General features: G+C 40.0%; 1 protein-coding gene across 1 annotated transcript in view; it reads right to left on the reverse strand.

Annotated features, from left to right (window-relative positions):
* The window catches only part of LOC137301780 (cytosolic carboxypeptidase 4), a 166,208-nt gene that overhangs the window by 136,532 nt on the left and 10,061 nt on the right, over positions 1-19,615 (reverse strand). Inside the window, exons 2-9 of the mRNA XM_067971410.1 lie at positions 16,278-16,341; positions 13,470-13,616; positions 12,322-12,453; positions 10,568-10,661; positions 4,743-4,780; positions 3,140-3,348; positions 1,639-1,813; positions 751-833 (exon numbers count right to left, since the gene is read on the reverse strand). Coding sequence (XP_067827511.1) covers positions 751-833; positions 1,639-1,813; positions 3,140-3,348; positions 4,743-4,780; positions 10,568-10,661; positions 12,322-12,453; positions 13,470-13,616; positions 16,278-16,341 — 942 coding nt within the window. The remainder of the gene's footprint in view (positions 1-750; positions 834-1,638; positions 1,814-3,139; positions 3,349-4,742; positions 4,781-10,567; positions 10,662-12,321; positions 12,454-13,469; positions 13,617-16,277; positions 16,342-19,615) is intronic.

Here is a 19,615-nt window from a genome sequence, read left to right on the forward strand (position 1 = left end):
TTTAAAATAAAATTGCTGGACTATAACTTGGTGTTGTAAAATTGTTTACAATTGTCAACCCCAGTCCATCACCGGCATCTCCACATCTTCACATCTCTTAACATTGCCTCATCTTATCTTATGGTAAATTCACACTGAGTAAATTTGTTGTCGGTGCAAAACCGCTTCACACCATTGCTACACCAGGCATATAAATCCAGTATTAAAGCACGAATCAACTCAAAGTGAAGCGGGGTGGGACTCTCTCCTCCAGGAGTCTTGCTCTGCTTTGTTCAGGTGTCAGATCAAACACGGACTCCAGATACAGGCTGCATGTACACTATAATTGCACCATCAGTATGAAGCAAAACTACTTCATGACAACGATTCAGTTGTCCTCCTGCCTTATGTCCCCACAGACATCCTGTGTTCCCCTAACATTGGGATACATCTCGTCCCCACTTTCTCCACTCAGTCATTGGTAGTCACTCATTCAGCCATGACACTTCTACCCTCTGGAACTCCCTGCCCAGTTCCCTCCACCCTGCCCCCTTCAGCCTGGATTTAAAAACCTCCTCAAAACCCTTCTCTTTGTCTGTGCCTTTGGTTCCCATCTCAACTTCTCCGATTTCTGCTACATTTACTTCATTTCTGCCTCCTTATTGTGAGGAGCATTGTAGAAATGTAAGTTGTTATTATAATGTATTTGCCAGCTACACTTGAAACTAGTGATTGTAAAAAAAAAGTCTTCAAATTATTCCATTTCCTTACATCATCATTGCACCCTGGTTGCTCATTCTCAGTGCCATCTTCATCATCCTGCTCTTCATCATCTTCTTTGACTGCAGCATCCTCTGTACAAACACATAGATCTGTCAGCCTAGTCCCAGTCACTTATCTCCACAATTTACATAGCGTTGATTATTACATTACCTGGCATTAGCCTTACTTTTGGTGATTTTGGGGTTCTTCTTCTGATGACGATGGGGTCTTCCTTCTCATAGTTATAGGGCCATGCTCTTTGTGAATATGGGAGTCTGGCCTTTCTGTGCAATCATATGCAACTCACTCATTGGTTTTGGCACGTGCATCTGGACCCCAGCTACAAAAGGTTGGACATCCCTGACATACAGTACCACTTACAATACAGGGTGACATATGGTACTACCTATATTACAGGCTATGGTACCAGTGGTACAGTATACTACAGGCTAACATACAATATTGTCTATCTTACAGGCTGACATACAGTACCACCTATACTATGGGCTGTGTTTAGAGATGAAAGCATTCTTAGTTGCTCGATATACTTCTGAGATTTCAATATTAGGTTCAGGCTCATGACCACCTCAATTCTAGGCCTTTATATTGAATGTTTAACCTAAAGTTTGAAGAAAGACAGTTTTTGAGTGTTAATGTGATCGAACCTCAGGCCCATGAAGCATGGCAACAGCTCCAAACCAAGACAAACTGACGTTTATACCTCAGCTCAATACCATCACAGAGTGCCACTGGCATTAGATATTGACGGCCACACTAACCAAGTGAAGATTATCAATGGTGATGAAACTAATGTAATGGTACAGCATAAGTGAGGCCAGCTCCTTCCTGCTCCATAAATAAAATAACAGCAATTCAGGCATATCCACGGGATCTCACCTCGAGGAGGCTCACTGGGACACTCCAGTGTCTGGGAGTCAGCTGCGTTTGGTAATACAAATGAATAGCAACTTTTGACAGTGCGTAAAGGGAGATGGTGTTTTGGATAACACTTCCGCATGATTTGTGTGGCCAACTTTACAACAGGGTGTAGGTCTGTACTAGAGCCACAAGCCTAGAGAAAGAAGAGACCAGTTTAGTTTCTGCAGTTACTCCAGTGTCTCAAATCAATTAATTAGCAGCATGGAGATATAGTCCAATCTGCTCATGGGTTCACTTTGAATACTGGTTTTGGAAACAAGATAATTTTTTTTCTCTTGCTAAGCTCCTACAAAGCTTATGTTATAGCCACAGTCATTTTCATTCAGGCTACAGATTTTTAATTTGTCGTGTGACCAGTTGATAGTCTGATCCTCATTGCTGTAAATATTAGCAATTAGCAGTTATTGACTCATAGATACAACAAACTAGAAAACTAGCAAAAACTGATCAATAGCTTCAAAAATGCTGATACAGCCCCCAAGAAGAGGATCCCTCAAATAAAAGGCATGAATAAAGGCCTATCACATGTAGGGATACATTTTATGATTCTGCATTGCCGGCACAGACTCGTGCAATGCGAGCACGCCAGGAATTCAACCATGGAGATTAGCATGGCCAGTGTACAGTTACAATGCCATATTTTTTTTAAATCCAGTGCTGAACTTGGTGTAATGAGCTACATGTCAAAACAGGGCTGTGACAAAAAAACATTTTTGTCGAAGATTTAGACAGAGGTGGAGAAGGAGTCTGAAATGAAGGAGAAAAGATAGAGAGATTGAAGTGAGAGAGTTTGAGACATAGGTGAAGATGAAAGAGCAAAACAGTGAAGGAGGCTAGTAAAAAACAGAAGGAAAGAGACCTTTTTTTGCACTTACCATTACCAGTACTCTTAATTAGGGGAATGTGAAGCTGAGAGTGTCCTGATGGGGCCCAACCTGAGAAAGTTGGAGAACCACTGAATCAGATAGTTTTGTTCAAATTTATTGCCAAGAATGAATATTGGCTTGAGTAAGCTTTGAGCAAAGAGGAGTGGGTAAGGCATTGGATAGGCCGGGCATTGTATGGGCAGGCTTCTGATTTCCGATGAGTTAAAAGATCTTTTATTGTACAGTATGGTACATGCCATTGAGCCTGGAGTCACCAATTCGGTTACAAACTAGCTTGTGTTGAGCAAGTTTCAGGCGAAGTCAAACCAAATAATGAAGCAGCTCTCAGGGTTGCAGTAATGTCAGTATCTCCTCCACCTCTGACTTTTCAAACCTTTTGGAACTTTTATATGGTGCTGCTTACAGCTACTGCCCATCCCTCTGTTGAGATCCTACTCTAAACCTTCCAATTTTTTTCTGATTAAAGTTTAAGAAACAATTTGGGGTGAGAACAAGGTTCTGTTTAAATAAAGTCGTATTTGGTAAATTGTGAGGAAGTTTTATGTTATTTTCTCAGGGCTGATGCAACCTACCTGTGAGGTGCTGAGCAGGACTCTCATCCCATCTGCCTCTAGAAAGGCTTTCTTCCCCATCTGGATATTTGTGATATTTTTAATGCAGCTGAGAAGAGCTTTGTGAATGGGAATGTACTTGTTCTGCGTATCTCCTTGGTGCCAATCCTGATACAGTTTTAAGAGCCTGTGGGTGTACCCACTGTCCACAGCTCGTCTGCTGTTCCATTCTGAAACAAATAGTTCAACAGGCAATCAGATCTCTGAGAAATTCTTCCGTACACCTAAAGCAACTACCTATTTTCCAGACAGTAATTTGTAAATTAGGAGGATATAAAAATAAAATTAAAAACTGACTGGATCTGTAAAGTCAATGATTGATCCTAGGGCCATCTTGGAGCTCTGGCTCTTCGTCTGATTAATGGACAACAGTGTCACCCTGTGGAGTAAGAGTGTAGCTACACCTCAGCCTTTGTATAATGCAAGCTACTGTCTATTTATAGTACTGTAACATATACACAGACCCCTAATGAACACAATCTTTTATCATATAACCACAGTCCATTTATCTCATGCAGTGTGTGGTCGATGTAATATTTACAACAATTGTACTTGTGCTGAAAATAGCTACAATCTTTACATTTCTGGACTCAATTGGCTGAAAATGAAACATTTGAGCTGGTTTTCAACCAATAAAGGTCAATTTTTGAATGTTGCACCTAGGATCAAATGGAGAAGCAGTAGAAATGTCAGATCGCAATTTACACATGCAGCTCAGCACCTGCCAGCAGCTTAAAGACAGGAGAAAACTGAAAGAGGAAGCAGAGTTGTTGGAAAGTAAAACTAGAACCATAATCATGGGAATGGAGTGGTGAAATTAAAAGTGCAGTCACTTGACAGCGATATTAGTAGCGCAGTCACGGGATGGGATAGTGAGATTAGAAATGAAGCCATGGAACAGGACAGTAAGATTAGAAAAGATCTTGGATTTATACAGCATCTTGTACATCCTCAGTATGTCCCAAAAAACTTTAAAACCAATTAATTACTTCTGAAGTGTAATTACTGTTGTTTTGTAGGCAAATGAAGCAGCCAAATTACACACAGCAAAGCCCATAAACAGCAATGAAATAAAGGACCAGTTAACCTAGAAGTGCAGCCAGGGAGCAGGACAGTTAGAAGCACAGTCATAAAGGGGATGGTGAGATTAGAAGTGGGGTTGCAGGATGAGACGATGAGATCACAAGTAGTTATAAGATGGGAAGGTGAGTTTAAAAGCGCAATCATGGGATAATACAATGAAATCAGAGGCACAGCTGCAAGATGGGAAAGTGAGATTAGATGCACAGTCATAACATGAGTTGATGAAATATAGAGAAACAGAATTGTGTCCAAGAAACTTTAAAATAACAAACTTGTATACATGTTAATAACATTATTGTTTTCAATTTAAATGAATACAATAATTTACCTGTTCCTGAAGAATAAACAAGGTAGAAAGAATAAGTCTTGCTTCAGACAAGAACGTAGATTCACAGCATAAAACAGACGTCTACAGATTTTAAATCATTTTACTATATATTTTATAAAAGGATAATGAAACATGAAAGGAATAAAAACTTACTTGATTTCAGTAAAGCTGAAAGAGCTTCTGTGGCTGCTCTAAAAATTAGAATTAATATTCATTTAGTGTGCAGACTGCATCAAATAAATGCATCCAAATGTATACTATCACTCTTTATAAAAATTCCAGTCGCTGCTCAGACATTTGGGAAGACAAAGGGCTCTTAATTACTGAATTAAAGAATAGAGCTATAACACAGATCCAACAATGTACCTCAACCCAGATTCAGAGGAGCTCTACTGACTGCAATAGTCTTATCTTTCTATTTCACACATAAGTTGTTTCATGTTCTCTCTAAATGAGGCTGACAGTTTAATCCTGAATTTGGACATTTTTCGGCCATGGATTCAGACCCAAATGAAACTGAGTTTAGAAGATCCAAACTCATGTCAAATAGGATTCTTACAGCCAGCGAACAGAAGAGCCCATTATTCCATCAGTCTGGAGTTGATTGGAATCCAGGTCCCATTCTAGAGTGGAAAGCCAGGGTGTGACCACTAAAACAGAAGGTAGTAGATGACTGAATCCCTCATTAGGTTAACAGCCATCCATCAATATTGAATGGATAACGAAAATTTGAAAGTGGCCAGGATGCTTGTGATAGAATGTGATGGTTCTAGTCAATTAAACAATGGGGAAGATTTTGAGACATCCCACCTGGAGGAAAAGGGGCAGTAATGCCCCCAAAATGGTATCTTAACATCCCATTCCTGCCAACGGTACAGCCGATGCTATATTCCCAAGGGCCTACTGCTGGGGGCCTGAGTCAAGCGCAGGCCCTTTTAATATGAAAATCAGGGTCTTGAGACGTATATAGGATGTCGATTGCCATCTAGGCTCTTCTTCAACTGAGCCGTGCACACTCCTCACAGTTTTAGCTAGCGGTCCAGTTGAAGAAGAGCCTAGATGGTAAATTTTTATTTATTTTGTGAGGCCAGAAGGAGCAGGTGCTCCCGAGAACGGACCTCAATGGCCTATTTTTTTCTGCTCTGTGCCGTTCAATATTCTGCCCACAGCCCGCTGGCCCTACGTTGATGAGGCATGGTACTCAAAATGGACTGGACCTCCCGCTGACATTATCAGGCAACCAGCCAGCATGCACCGCTGGCCTGCCATTGAACACCATTCGAGTGGGTGGGGGGGGGGGGGGGTGCGGAGGGGTATCTACCCAATAACTCTTAGACAATTCATTACACATTTCCATTGAAAGATAGTCTATGATCCTGAATGTTAACCCCTTACACACTGTTTTTAGCCAAGAAGAATCCAAATCAAAAACGGAATACAGGAAAAGTACATTTTTTGTCACATTTTCCTACAATTTTAAAAATAAAAATGTATCAATTGGGAAGTTAAAAACTATTTAAGATTAACTAGAATGCAACAATTTAATGTAAAAATTCAAAATTTGCCAAAAAACCATGCCCTCGAGCCTCCCTAGAGAGGCATCACCAGGCACATTGGAGGGGGGTACGGGAGAAGAAAGTGCAGCATTTAGAAGCAGTGTATATAATTTTAGATTTGCTGACTAGTCTTGCTGAAAGACTGGGATAAAATCCTCATCCAACAGTGTGCGGTGGTGGGGGGGAGGGGAGAGGGAAACAGGGAATGAGGCTGAAAACAGATGAAAACTGACCAGATCAGGTGGGGAGCTGGATTGGATCAACAGTTTTTCTTTTGCTACATTTTTATGTATGGCCACACTATGGGATTGTGACGTGCCAAACATTAAAAGGATTATTGTTATCAGGACTCGGTAGCTTGCAAGCCACAGATTTTCATTTTAAACAAATGGGCAAAAAGCAACATCGAACAAGTGGAAGGTGAAGTTTCACTGCAACCTTTCCTAGCACATTATTTTCAAGAGTTTAAATCATTGAACCTGACAGAGAAGGTTGAATATGAAATCAGGCTTTCATATTCAATTTATTCTCCATGGCAGTATAGAAAAGCGCTGTTGAATGACTGATCACATCCTCATTACCTCCTTCAGGCAACACCTCTCTACCAGCCCCATTCTGGACTCAGTCACTGGGAGATGCAACAGTACCACCTGATCAAATCCTCCCTCTGCCTACTCCTACTCACACCGGAAGACTGACAATGGCAGCGGCCAGTTGCAACTTTTTAATTGCAAACTCTGGCCTCCAGATTCAATCTAGCAACTGTGGCTAACACAGCATCACAGACAGGCAGCGGGAAGCATCTCTAATGCAGCCAGATTGTGTTCCAGTTATATTAGCATACACTGACTTCAGTTTTCAGGATCAAATTCCTAGGCATTTGAGCTCGTCAGCAGCCACTTCATGTAAGAAGATGGGACCCAACATGGCCAATCATTTACTTATAAGTCAGTCTCCGCACTGTATTTATAGGACAGAAGTGGCTTCTTCATTTTAGTGGCTTCTTGCCTAAATGAGTCTATATTTATAGCATGATATTTAATCCTTCTTATGAAAAATGTAGCGCACCAAAGCAGAAGGCGAGGACACTTTTGGTGGTGACATGTTTTGCTTTGTAGACTCCTGTATCTTCCACCTAATCATATATTTCCGTGTCTCTGGAATCAGTGCTTCTGTTCCTCTCAGTAAACTGTAAGCACAGCAGAGCCCTTCACCTCTTATGTGTCGAGAGGGATCTTGTTACAGCGACTGGGTCAAATGCCAGTCATCAATGCTGTTTTAAAAATGAGCCCGACTGCTGTCACTTAGATGCCAAACATTCCGCCCAAAGGACAAGAATGTCTCAGAATATTAAATGAATGCAAAGGGAAGGTTGGGGTTCATCACACAAATATGTTAATCCTTTACTGAATTTTTGTAGATACTGCAACACGCAGCTAAGTTTTCAAACTCTCAGTACAAAGGGGGAGTAATGTGCATTCATTAAGAAACTGGTCTAACGTCCCTAGCTCAGCAGGAGTGACAGATGCGATGGTGACCCTATTGTATTTACCATTGGGCCCTAAATAGGTGAGAGGGAGAGACAGACAGCAGCAGATGGACAAGAATGGGCAAGTATCTATACTCTGTCTCTGAATTCAACTGGCAAGTCTGGCACAAGGAGGAGTGGAACTTCACTTGTTTCTAAATTTGAATTATCTATGTATTATCTATAATATATTGAATTATCTATAAAAAAAAATTGCATATGGAGCACAGATTCAGTCTACAAACCTTGCTTTCTGTGTAACAATTTTGAGTTACATTTTTTATGTTACCACTTTACATTGAAACTGCCTATATAAATACTTATAATAGAGAAACACCACAAGAACATGGTCAATATAAGATTTTTCTATAGTAAACATTGACATCAGTCTGTTGATGAACCAATTGAATTACTCAAAATGGTACTTGAAAAGACTTTTATCTGCCATTTTTTTCTTAGTAACTGAAATTTTGAATGTCTAAAATAAGGTTTTGAACAAAATAAAATAATCAAAAGATGCATATTTCAAAATAACATGATTAAATTTAAACATTGAATTTATTTTGTGGCCTTTAATGCCTTCATTAAAGTTTTTACTTCAAGGAGTCAGCCTCTCTCATAAAATCTAGGCTTTGCTGGATATTTTTACCTCGACATTTGGAGAGGCCTTTTAAATGTATCTATGGTTTCTGAGCATGTGCACTTTGCAAAATTTCCCAGCTTGCAATTTGTGCATCAAGAAATTGAAGAGTATCAAGGTGTATTAACTCTTCTTGTGAGGATTTGAGAGTTTGACAGAAATTGGAGATTAAATTCTTAAAGCTTTATTTAAGGCAAGTGATGAGATTTATTTACAAATGTCATTTCTATTATGAATTGCTTATACAGACAACACCTGTGATCAGCAACATCTTTGATTATGGTTTCTTTGTTGATGGTTAGAAAAGAAAACAAAAAAATTGCTAATTGAAAATGGATTTCTTTTTTAGTTGCTCACCTTTTTATTACATATTCAGTTGAAAAATTTCTCAATAGCTTAAGGAATTTTTATTATAAAAAGTTGAAAACTATGTAAACAATGAGCTGTTGAGCATTTAATGAGCTCATTTTTGTTTGTCTATGGAAATTTATGTTTATTAAATACTGCTTAAATTGGCAAACTTACTAATGGAGCATTCAGAGCATTCTTAAAGCTTTAAAAGAAGCTTTAAGAATTCAATCTCCAATTTCTGTCAAGCTCTCGAAAGAAGAGTTAATATACCTTTTTACTCTTCAATTTCTGTTGATACATTCCCCCCCAGTACTTCCAGATCCATGCAACCCCAAATACTGCCAGACTCTGACAACCAATGCCCCTAGAATCCTCCCCCTAGATTTCCTCCCTCCCTATTTACAATTCCTGGGACCCTCTCCTAATACTCACAAATTCCTAAAGCATATCCCCAATGCTCCCAGATCCCAGAACTGCCATCAATGCTCTTAAACCTTGATATCTCCCTGCCCAATGCCCCAGATCAAAGAACCCCTCTCCAAGTGATTCCAGATCCCAGTATGTTCCCAAGTGTTCCCAAAGCCTCCCTCTCAAGTGTTACTGGGACCCCCTCAGTGCTCCCAGGTGCTGGGATCCTCCTCAAAATAATGCACGACACTGAAATGTAATTTTATTTCCATCAGAACTTGGGCCCCCTTCCCACTGCTCCCATATCCCAGGGCCACCCCAATGCAGATAAGTCAGTGTCCCTGGTAATACTACTTAGTATAGTACCCCTGTTCTTATAAAACCTCTGACTCTCCATTAGCAATGCCATGGGGAATATGCTATTTTTTAAAATACACATAATACCTGAAACATAATATTCGTGATTCTTACTACAATGCCAACAACATCCCTTTTAAAACTACCATCCCTTTAAATGTGTAGCAGCTCTACATACACAATATAAACTGGTAAATAACAAATTGGTAAATATCAGCTAATAAATAATATAAAATAGATTTTAATAATATAAACTGGCAAAATATAAACTGGCAAGTAGTATACACTGGCCAAACAATGTACACTGGTAAATGATATAAACTAAGACATCATAGAAATTGGAAAAAAATATTAACCATTTCATAATATCAACTGGTAAATATAGATGAGTAAATACTAATCAATCTCCTGTGGCATTGCACATATGGAATCAAGACCAAGTGTACTCTTAAGATGAAGCAGGGTTAGAGGGCGAGGGGATAATTGGACCAGGGCTCACAATGTAATTCAGTTTCCATTTTAAAGTCCTACATTACGTCCTTGTTTTTATATTTACATTATAAATTCCGACATCCACACACTTATAATGGAAACTGCCTATGTAAACTTGTCATGTTGTAAGCACATCCTCCCACCTGTAGCAATGCTGCAACACATCACATGTAACTACAGTTTGACAAGTTTATTTAGGAAGTTTCCACCATAAATGTGGGCATAGCAATTTAGAATCAAAAAGCTAACAGGAAGTGTGCAAGATGTAAGATTTTTAATATATCATAGATAAATAACAGAAACTAGTAAATAATATAAATTGGTGAATATCAATTAATAACTAATAGAAACTTGTAGATAATATAAACTAGCAAATATCAGCCAGGAAAAATATGGGAAACCACCTCAGCTACTTTTCCCTAGTAAGTGGCACAAGAATCTCATGTGTGAGATTTGAGTTAGGACCTGCTCCAGGGCAGAACATGATGGACTTTAATACTAAATACTATTAATGTTTGTTTGATCATCGCAGTGCATGAGCTGAAAACAAAACCATTCAACCAAGCAGGAAGAGGTGGCCCTGAGGCAGATTGTGCTCTGAAGATTAGCACAGCACAATCACACTGTGGCAGGTTTCAATCCTTACCTTATAGCCCTTGTGTTCCTGGTTGTGTATGGAGATATCAGTTTAAGCAGGAGTCCCGTAATTCCACTCTTACCCAGTGCAGCACCAGTTGCAACTGTAAAGGCGGCATGGAACATACCAAATTTATAAACAAATTCTGATGAGGTCGTAGTGATATCACGTACTTGACCAAATTATCAGGGAAATCTAGTACTGACATGCAAAGCAGCTTAATACCTGTGTAAACTGAAGTTTCTGCACACAATCAGGAACGCAAAGATTATCAGGTAAGAATTAATCCCTGCCTCAGTGTGTTACAGCATAGGAATGGGCCATTTAGCCCATCAAGTCTGCACTCATGTTGTTTCCCAAATGAGCCACCTAGTCTAATCTCATTCTACGACTGACTTGTTTTACTTTTGTTTAATAAATAGGTATGTCAGTTAAGGCCTAAAATAAGCTCTAGTGTAGTGTCATTGTGCTACCTTCCGGAGACAAGGAAGACAGTACCAATAGCTAAGATAATCTAAAAAGGGATTCTCTGTTCATTCCCTGGGCATACCGCCAATTTACCTAGCTATCTGGGCAAGTGAAAATACTCTCTAGGAAGAAGGGCAAAGAAAATTGAGAAGTATAACAGGTCACCTGCTACCAGTGCTATCAAAACTACTCTGAAATCAGCCAGCAGGAGGCGTGAAAAGAAAGCCAGCATTGACTCCCGTGTTGATGCTCTCCCCTCCAACCAGGGAAAGGCATCAGGCCTTGGTTAACCAGGGAAAGGCATCAGGCAGCTTAGGGGTCAAATGTATACTAGATAAAACTTCCTTGGTTCAGACATCTACTGAATACAAGCACCTGAAATCAGACCAGAGCAGCATATAACTGCCCGAGATCAACATTAGCCAAATCAATTCCCTGGAATTGGACATGTACCAGATAAAACAGGCTGTGATCAGATGCACATTGGATGCAAGTGTCAGGGAATGGACACATACATACTGCAGAAGGGCAATGTGAGAAATATATAATAGATTGTTATCACAAGACAACAACATCAGGAATATTTAACAGCTTTGCAAAGCAATATCAGAAATAATACTGAATAATACAGAAATAATAAACAGCTATATACTGCAGGAGGGTAATATTAGAAAATTATAGATGTATACTGAAAGGGGCAATGTCGAAAGCCATACTTACATAATTAAGACTAGAACAGAGGAAACATTTATGTTTTATATTTTTTAAACTGAAAAAAATATATATATATATGGTCAACGTATGTGAAAATTGAAATTGATGTGGGAAATGAGAAAGCACCTCTGTAAGTAGATTTGTAACAAAGTATTAAGGACCACTGACATCCTTGATCGAAGGATTAAATGGGTAAGAGATCACTACAGACTCTTTAGTTAAAATTGTTGTGAAATATTCACTTTACAAGAGGTCAGTGTTTTCCAAGATAACTGAGGTGGGAACACTCACTCATACATAAAGGTATATACACAACATGAAACACAGAGGAAATGCTTCAAAGACACTGACAGAAATGAGGACAGCAGCACAGGTGTATTACCAGAGACAGCTAATGTGATTCAAATCTCTCAACAAGCTCAGGAGGTACGATCATAAGAATCGCATTCCACTAAAACTGATGCCAAAAAGACAGAAATACTGGAGTCCATTATAAAGTTGTTAATTATTATAGGTTACACTAGGACTTCTCAGACCAAGTCATTTAAAGTTTTCAAGTTTGTGACTTCAGTGACACTTACCTCTAGAAGCATAGATCTTGAGAACCCACAGACAGGAAGTGACGTACTTGGGCTGCCATAGACTGTGCTTCAGCAGGTTCACGGTCTCATTTATGGCTCCAATTTTTTGAGCTTTCTGTCCAAACTGCTTGTCTGTGACAAAATAACAGATAGTTTTATAAAACCACTGATTCAGTGACAACAAATCATGCCTCTATTCAGTGACCAAAATGGCACTGGGACAAATATTCAGAAGTCTATATGTGACCACTGTGGTGTTCCCTGTCTCTTTTCTATCAAGAAAGTAAATTGTTATAGAATCACTGAATGTAAGAAGCCATTTTGACTCATCAGGTCTGTGGTGTTGTTCTTCTCCACATTTCTGCTCGCTCACCGTACACCTTAATGGTCCTCTTTTTCAAACAACTTGTTTTTATATCCATTTTATAAAGGGGTGCTCTAAACTGTACACAATATCCAACTGTGGCCTAGTTAAGGTCTTATACAAGTTCAACAGTACTCCCCTGCTTTTACTTTTTATGCTGCTAAATACAAAATCAAAGATTCCGTTCCCTTTTTTGTGTACTTATCTGTTTATGCTGACAGCTTGAATAATCTCTGTTTGTTTACTCCATTTGAAATCTTACCACTTAAAGCAAATTTTCTTTCCCTACTCTTGCTTTTAAAATGTATTACTTCACGATTTTCTACATTGAACTACATCTGCCTATCCTACTAACTTATCTCCTGCAGTCCTTCACAATATTTGTCACAAATTGTCATATCCCCACTTTGGTGTTACCTGCAAATTTCAATATTGTTTTTCAATTCCCAAGTCAAGATGATTAAATCAATATAATACATAAGAGCAGCCCCAGCACAGACCCCTACAGTGTTCCATCCAAACAATAGCTTCCCAATCCAAGAAGCTTCCTTTTACCCGTATGTTTTGCTTTCTGTCCTCTAGATAGAGAGGCTGCCATATGCCATTTTTCTATGTGGCCACATTCCACATGCCACTATATTTGCAATAAGTCTCTTGTGTGGTACCTTGGCAGATGCTTTGTTGAAAATTCACACATTCATTGCATTTCCTTTCTCTCTGCTCTGTTGTTTCTTCAAAGTTAGAGTGCCAAAATGGAAAATACAACATTAACTCGGTTCCTTACCTCTTTGTCCAACTTTGACAATCAAGTGCAGTAAAGGCAAGATGACATCATAATCTGGAGGAAATATTCTGGTCACATTCACTAGTGTGTGCAGCAATGCCTCGCTGCCTCCCTTAGAAATCATGTAATAGATCCGTCTGACTGTACCTGAAACAAATTGCAAATTCAAGAAACATAACAACAACTTGCATTTAAATAACACCTCTGACATAGTAAAAAGTCCCAAGGCGCTTCACAGGGGCATAATCAGACATAAATTGACAATGAGCCAAAGAAGGAGATATTAGGACGGGTGACAAAGCTTAGTCAAAGAGGTAGGTTTTAAGCAGCGTCTTAAAGAGGTGGAGATATTTAGGGAGGGAATTCCAGAGCTTAGGGCCTAGACAGCTAAAGGCATGGCCACCACTGGTGGGGTGAAGGAAGTCAGGGATGCACAAGAGGCCAGAATTGGAGAAACGCAGAGTTTTTGGCAGGTTGTAAGGCTGGAGGAAGTTACAACAACAACAACTTGCATTTATATAGTGCCTTTAACATAGTAAAACATCCCAAAGCACTTCACAGGAGCGATTTTCTAGAATTACTAGAATTCCCTCCTTAAACCTCTCCGCCTCTCCTCCTTTAAGACGCTCCTTAAAACCTACCTCTTTGAACAAGCTTTTGGTCACCTGTCCTAATATTTCCTTAGGTGTCAAATTTTGTTTGAAAATCGCTCCTGTGAAACACCTGGGACATTTTAATACGTTAAAGGTGCTATATTATTGCAAGTTGTTATTGCTGTTGTCATTTGTAGGGCTGGAGAAGGTTACAGAGATAGGGAGGGGCGAGGTCAGGCATACCAACCAAGAAAACTAGCAAAAGCTGATCACAGTTTCCAAAAAATGACACAACCCTCAAAAAGCTGACAAGTCAAGAACAGCCCCGATTATAAGCCTATGATGTGTGAAAACAAGTAGTTATATGAATTGTACCTTAAATACTTGGTATACACAACATTCCTTCACTTGCATCAGGGAATAAAATATAAGCACATAAAAGTCTTGAGCGGAAAATATAAATGTTAAAGGCACAAAATTGGTTGTGCAATTCTAGGGCAGGTCTATCGGCATGCTCTCCTAGAAATCTTTAAATTTTTATAATGAAAATTATGCATGCTGGTAATTTTAAGCTTTTTTACACTTAACAATTGATAGATTTTTAATCAAAAAAAAGGAAAAGAAAACTAACGTTTGGATTTTCAGCCAACCAACCAGATCATCTACTCAAAAGCTACCTCAACAGCCACTTTTCCACATCTAACCCCCTCAGAGCTAATGCTGGGTCTCTCTCTCCCTCCTCTATCCAAACGTATCTCTCCTAGCTTCTCCCTTCTTCCCTCCCAAAGCACCATTCCCAGACCCTACTCCTTTGCTCTCTCCTTCATTACCATCCATTTCACCCCCACCCCTTCCCTCTCCCTTCAGCATGACTCCTTGAGTCCTGTGAGGAGGAACCCTGTTCTCACAAGAATCCTGCGACCGAAATCATTTCCATTAGCAACGGGACTAGGTAGAGGCAGCAATGAGAGCAAAGGTTAATTCTGCACTAATATTTGTTAGAAGACGCTGACACATGGACTGTGTCCCCAAACACTGATGTCAGAGTGAAATTCTGACAGTTCGTACGTATGGAGACAAACAGACTTGCATTTATATGGCACCTTATCACATCTGAGAAGCATCTCAAAATAGTTTCACACAGAATTAATTACTTTGAAGTGCAGTGGCTATTGTAATGTAGGCAAACACAGGAACCATTTTGCACACAGTAAGACTCTACAAACAGTATCGAGGTGAATCACCATTCATCCATTTTTAGTGGTGACGGTTGAGAAGGGAATGCTGGCCAGGACTCATTCCCAGATGTTTCATTTTCTTGACTGGCTTTGGTTTGAGTTAGTTTCTTTGTGATACATTGTTTTATTGTGTATGAGCAGCCTGATGTAGTAAGAAGTGAGTTTGTGCTTGTAGTTCTCCACATGCTCAATTTATTTTCTTAGCATGCTGTTATGGAGAGGTGCCAGTAAAGGCTGGGCACTTCCCCAGCCAGCAAATCAAAAATTACCCAGTCCTGCACATCTCTTTGGGGCAGCCTCAGGCCAGGTCATCCAGTGACAATGTGCGGTGCAGGCAGCCCGAAGACAAGAGAGAGGCAGGTGACAGATAGATTATGAGTTCTCTGCTTTGTTTTAAGGTTTTTTTGTCGAGTAAAGTGGTTTTCAAAACTCCCCATCAGGTCTGCAAGTAGAGTAATATAGAATGATATGGTTAGTGAAATAATTAGCATTTCCTGGCTATGTACTTACAATGCAAAGACACAAAGGTGAACATACCTTTCCTCACCTTCAACTTCATGTCCATTAATATCAAATCAGCTAATTGAAACTCATTTTACAATCTAAAATTAGGGAACAAGCTATTTTAAAGAGATCAAAGAGTGGGACAGTGGGGCTGTGTATTGCAGTTCCAGCCAGCTGTCTTTTGATATGAGTTCCAGTCTCAACTGTGCTACCAGGGAGAATATTGAATGGATGCCAGATACTTCCCGTATACAGGGAATAACAGACCACAGCCACTCTCACATAATTAGGGAGACATGTGCGCAACTTGTGTAAAATTCCCATCTCAGCTCAGCTGGAACCACCGCATAAAAACTGAAAAAAAAGAATGAGGACAAAATCCTGAATTAAGATTCTTTACCCTAAACTAGTGTTATCCCCATGGCTTCCATGTGATTAGTGAAATGTGATTGAATTTTGCGTCACATACTCACCAGCCGACAGTAATTCATCCAGAATTTGTAGGATGCCGAGAGTACTTTGCATATCATGGGAACTCTGCAACAAAATTAGGTTAAAAAAATGAAACCTAAACAGGATTGTTTTGGTCCTTCCACCTCTGTGCACAGTAAAGTTCCCCGATTCTGTCCCAAGAGATAACATTAAGGAGCCCCCCTCCTCACATTGGGACTAGGGAAAACAAATCAGCTCCAGGTCACTGTCTCAATGTGCAGTCAGACATTCTCCCTCATCTGCAATGAATTTTATTTTTTCGCTCTGTTAATCGCAGTCCAAAATGTCTAAATTGGGTTCCATTTGCGAATTCGGTGACACTCATGCCAAGAGTAGATTATAGTAATGGCAAAGCCAGAGCATGAGACAAACACCGCCTGCATTATTGGAATTGTTCTGTTGACATTGCTTAGTGTCAGTCACACAAACCGCCCTCACACTTTCGAAACTTCTGTACCGTTTGCTCGCGAGCGCCCCAAGATGCGTTCGAAATGCCCTCTGCGCGTGCGCAGTCAGTTGACTGGCCCTGATTCTGGAACCGTCGCCGTCTCGCCCGACTTCTCATCCGGACCAGACAGCGACAAACTGCACCGGTTTTTAGAGGGAAGACGGTACGAACAAAATCAAATCATTGCTGCTCTCTGGAGACTAGCCAGTGAAGTACACATGTTGCATGCAGGCCAACCATCTTTAAAATAGTTTGGCCCCTGATTTCAAATTGTCAATGAGCTTCAATTTACAGATTTGCTATTAATGAACCATGGAGTGGTGATAGGAACATAGGAACAGGAGTAGGCCATTCATCCCCTCGTGCCTGCTCCGCCATTTGATAAGATCACGGCTGATCTGTGATCTAACTCCATATACCCGCCTTTGGCCCATATCCCTTATTACCTTTGGTTGCCAAAAAGCTATCTATCTCAGATTTAAATTTAGCAATTGAGCTAGTATCAATTGCCGCTTGCGGAAGAGAGTTCCAAACTTCTACCACCCTTTGTGTGTAGAAATGTTTTCAAATCTCGCTCCTGAAAGGTCTGGCTCTAATTTTTAGACTGTGCCCCCTACTCCTAAAATCCCCAACCAGCAGAAATAGTTTCTCTAAATGGTGATGATGATGAGGAAGGTATGTTCACCTTTCTGCTCTCTTTGCACTCAAGTACACAGCCAGGAGACAATAATCTTTTCACCAACCATATCAATCCGTATTACTCCATTAGCAGACTTGGTAATGGTTTTTGAGAGACACATTTTCATACTGAGGGTCAGAATTTTGGGGAGCTGGTCAGTGTGTCAGCATTTACAGCCAAAAATCAGCCAAGCCAAGGCCCCTTACCCCCAGTCCCACTCCTCCTAAGATGGCTAATGTACCAGACAGATCCCTGTGTCACTCACAGCACTAATGACTGGGATTGCAGTTTATGTATGCTTTAGGTGGGAACTCTTGCTGGAATGGGAATTTCCATCCACAATATACAGAGAGTTCAAACCTGGCCATTGGTGCTGAGATTGATGCAGAGAGGAGATAATTCATCTGTTCCAGTGCATTAGGCACTGGGCTCAAGTAGGAGCAGATGACAAATGGATTGCAGTGAAAGAGAGAAGGGGAATGGAGGATAGAGGGAGGGAAGAATAGATGGCAATGAAGGGGAGGGAAAGGGGTGCATGGTAAAGAAAGGGAGAAGGGGCAGAAGCTAAGTGCTTTGGTGGGAAGAGGGGAAAAGCTACGAGTAGCATCTTGGAGCGGGAGAGAAAGGAGAGTGCCTTTAATTGGGTTGGAGGGGAGAAAAGCACAAAAATTTAAAGTAAAGAAAAAGGCATACACTAAGTACATAGATAATAAAGGAGAGAATGACAAAAGGGAATAAGAGGAGGTTCGGAAAGAAGTAAAAAAAACAATTAGGAAGGCAAAGAGGAACATAAAAAGAAATAGTAAAGTATTCTACAAACACATAAATAACAAAAGTAAAATCAGAATAAGGATAGGTGCCGCTGAGGGATGCACAAGATATACTCACAGGTAATGATAGCGAAATGGCAGAAATATTGAATCATTACTTTGCCTCAGTATGTACCAGAGAGACTAACAAGGGGGATATGACATTAGAAGAGAGATCAAAAAAGATTTAAGGACATTTAAGATAGCTAGGAGGGAAATAATTTCTAAACTAGTCAAACTTAGAGAAGATAAAACCCCTGGTCCAGATGGATTGTATCGAAAAGAACTAAAAGAAGCAAGGGAAGAGATAGCAGAGATAAATATATAATAGATAAATATATATTTATAAAAATTCATTAGAAAAGGGAATAGTGCCATAGTGCCAGAGGACTGGCAGACAGTGAATGTTATTCCTACGTTTAAAAAGAGAGAACAAGTCTAGACCAGTTAGCTTAGGATCATAGAATGATACAAGACAGAAGGAGGACATTCGGCCCATCATGACTGTGCTGGCTATTTGAAAGAGCTATCTAATTAATCCCACTCCCCAGCTCTTTCCCATAGCCATGCAAATTTTTCCCCTTCAAATATTTATCCAATTCCCTTTTGAAAGATACTATTGAATCTGCTTCCACCTTCCTTTCAGGCAGTGCATTCCAGATCATAACAACTCACAGCGTAAACTTTTCTCCCTCATGTTGCCTCTGGTTCTTTTGCCAATTACCATAAATCTGTGTCCTCTGGTTACCAACCCTTCTGCCACTGGAAATAGTTTCTCCTTATTTACTCTATCAAAGCCCTTCATGATTTTGAACACCTCTATTAAATCTCTCCATAACCTTCTCTGCTCCAAGGAGAACAACCCCAGTTTTTCTAGTCTCTCCACGTAACTGAAGTCGTTCATCCCTGGTACCACTCTAGTAAATCTCCTCTGCACCCTCTTTAAGGCCTTAACGTTCTTCCTAAAGTGTGGTGCCCAGAATTGGCCACAATACTCCAGCTGGAGCCTAACCAGTGTTTAATAAAGGTTTAGCATAACTTCCTTGCTTTTGTACTCTATGCCTCTATTTGTAAAACCCAGGATCTCATATGCCCTTTTAACAGCCTTCTCAACTTGTCCTACCGCCTTCAAAGAGATGTGTGCGTGCATCCCCAGGTGTCTCTGTTCCTGCACTCCCTTTAAAATTGTACCATTTTGTTTATATTGTCTTTCCTTATTCTTCTTACCAAAATGAATCACTTCATACTTCCCTGTGTTAAATTTCATTTGCCATGTGTCTTCCCATTTCATCAGTCTGTCTATGTCCTCCTGAAGTCTGTTACTATCCTCCTCACTGTTTACTACATTTACAAATTTCATGTCATCTGCAAATTTTGAAATTA

The sequence above is a fragment of the Heptranchias perlo genome, chromosome 34, assembly GCF_035084215.1.
Source record: "Heptranchias perlo isolate sHepPer1 chromosome 34, sHepPer1.hap1, whole genome shotgun sequence".
Classification (NCBI taxonomy): domain Eukaryota; kingdom Metazoa; phylum Chordata; class Chondrichthyes; order Hexanchiformes; family Hexanchidae; genus Heptranchias; species Heptranchias perlo.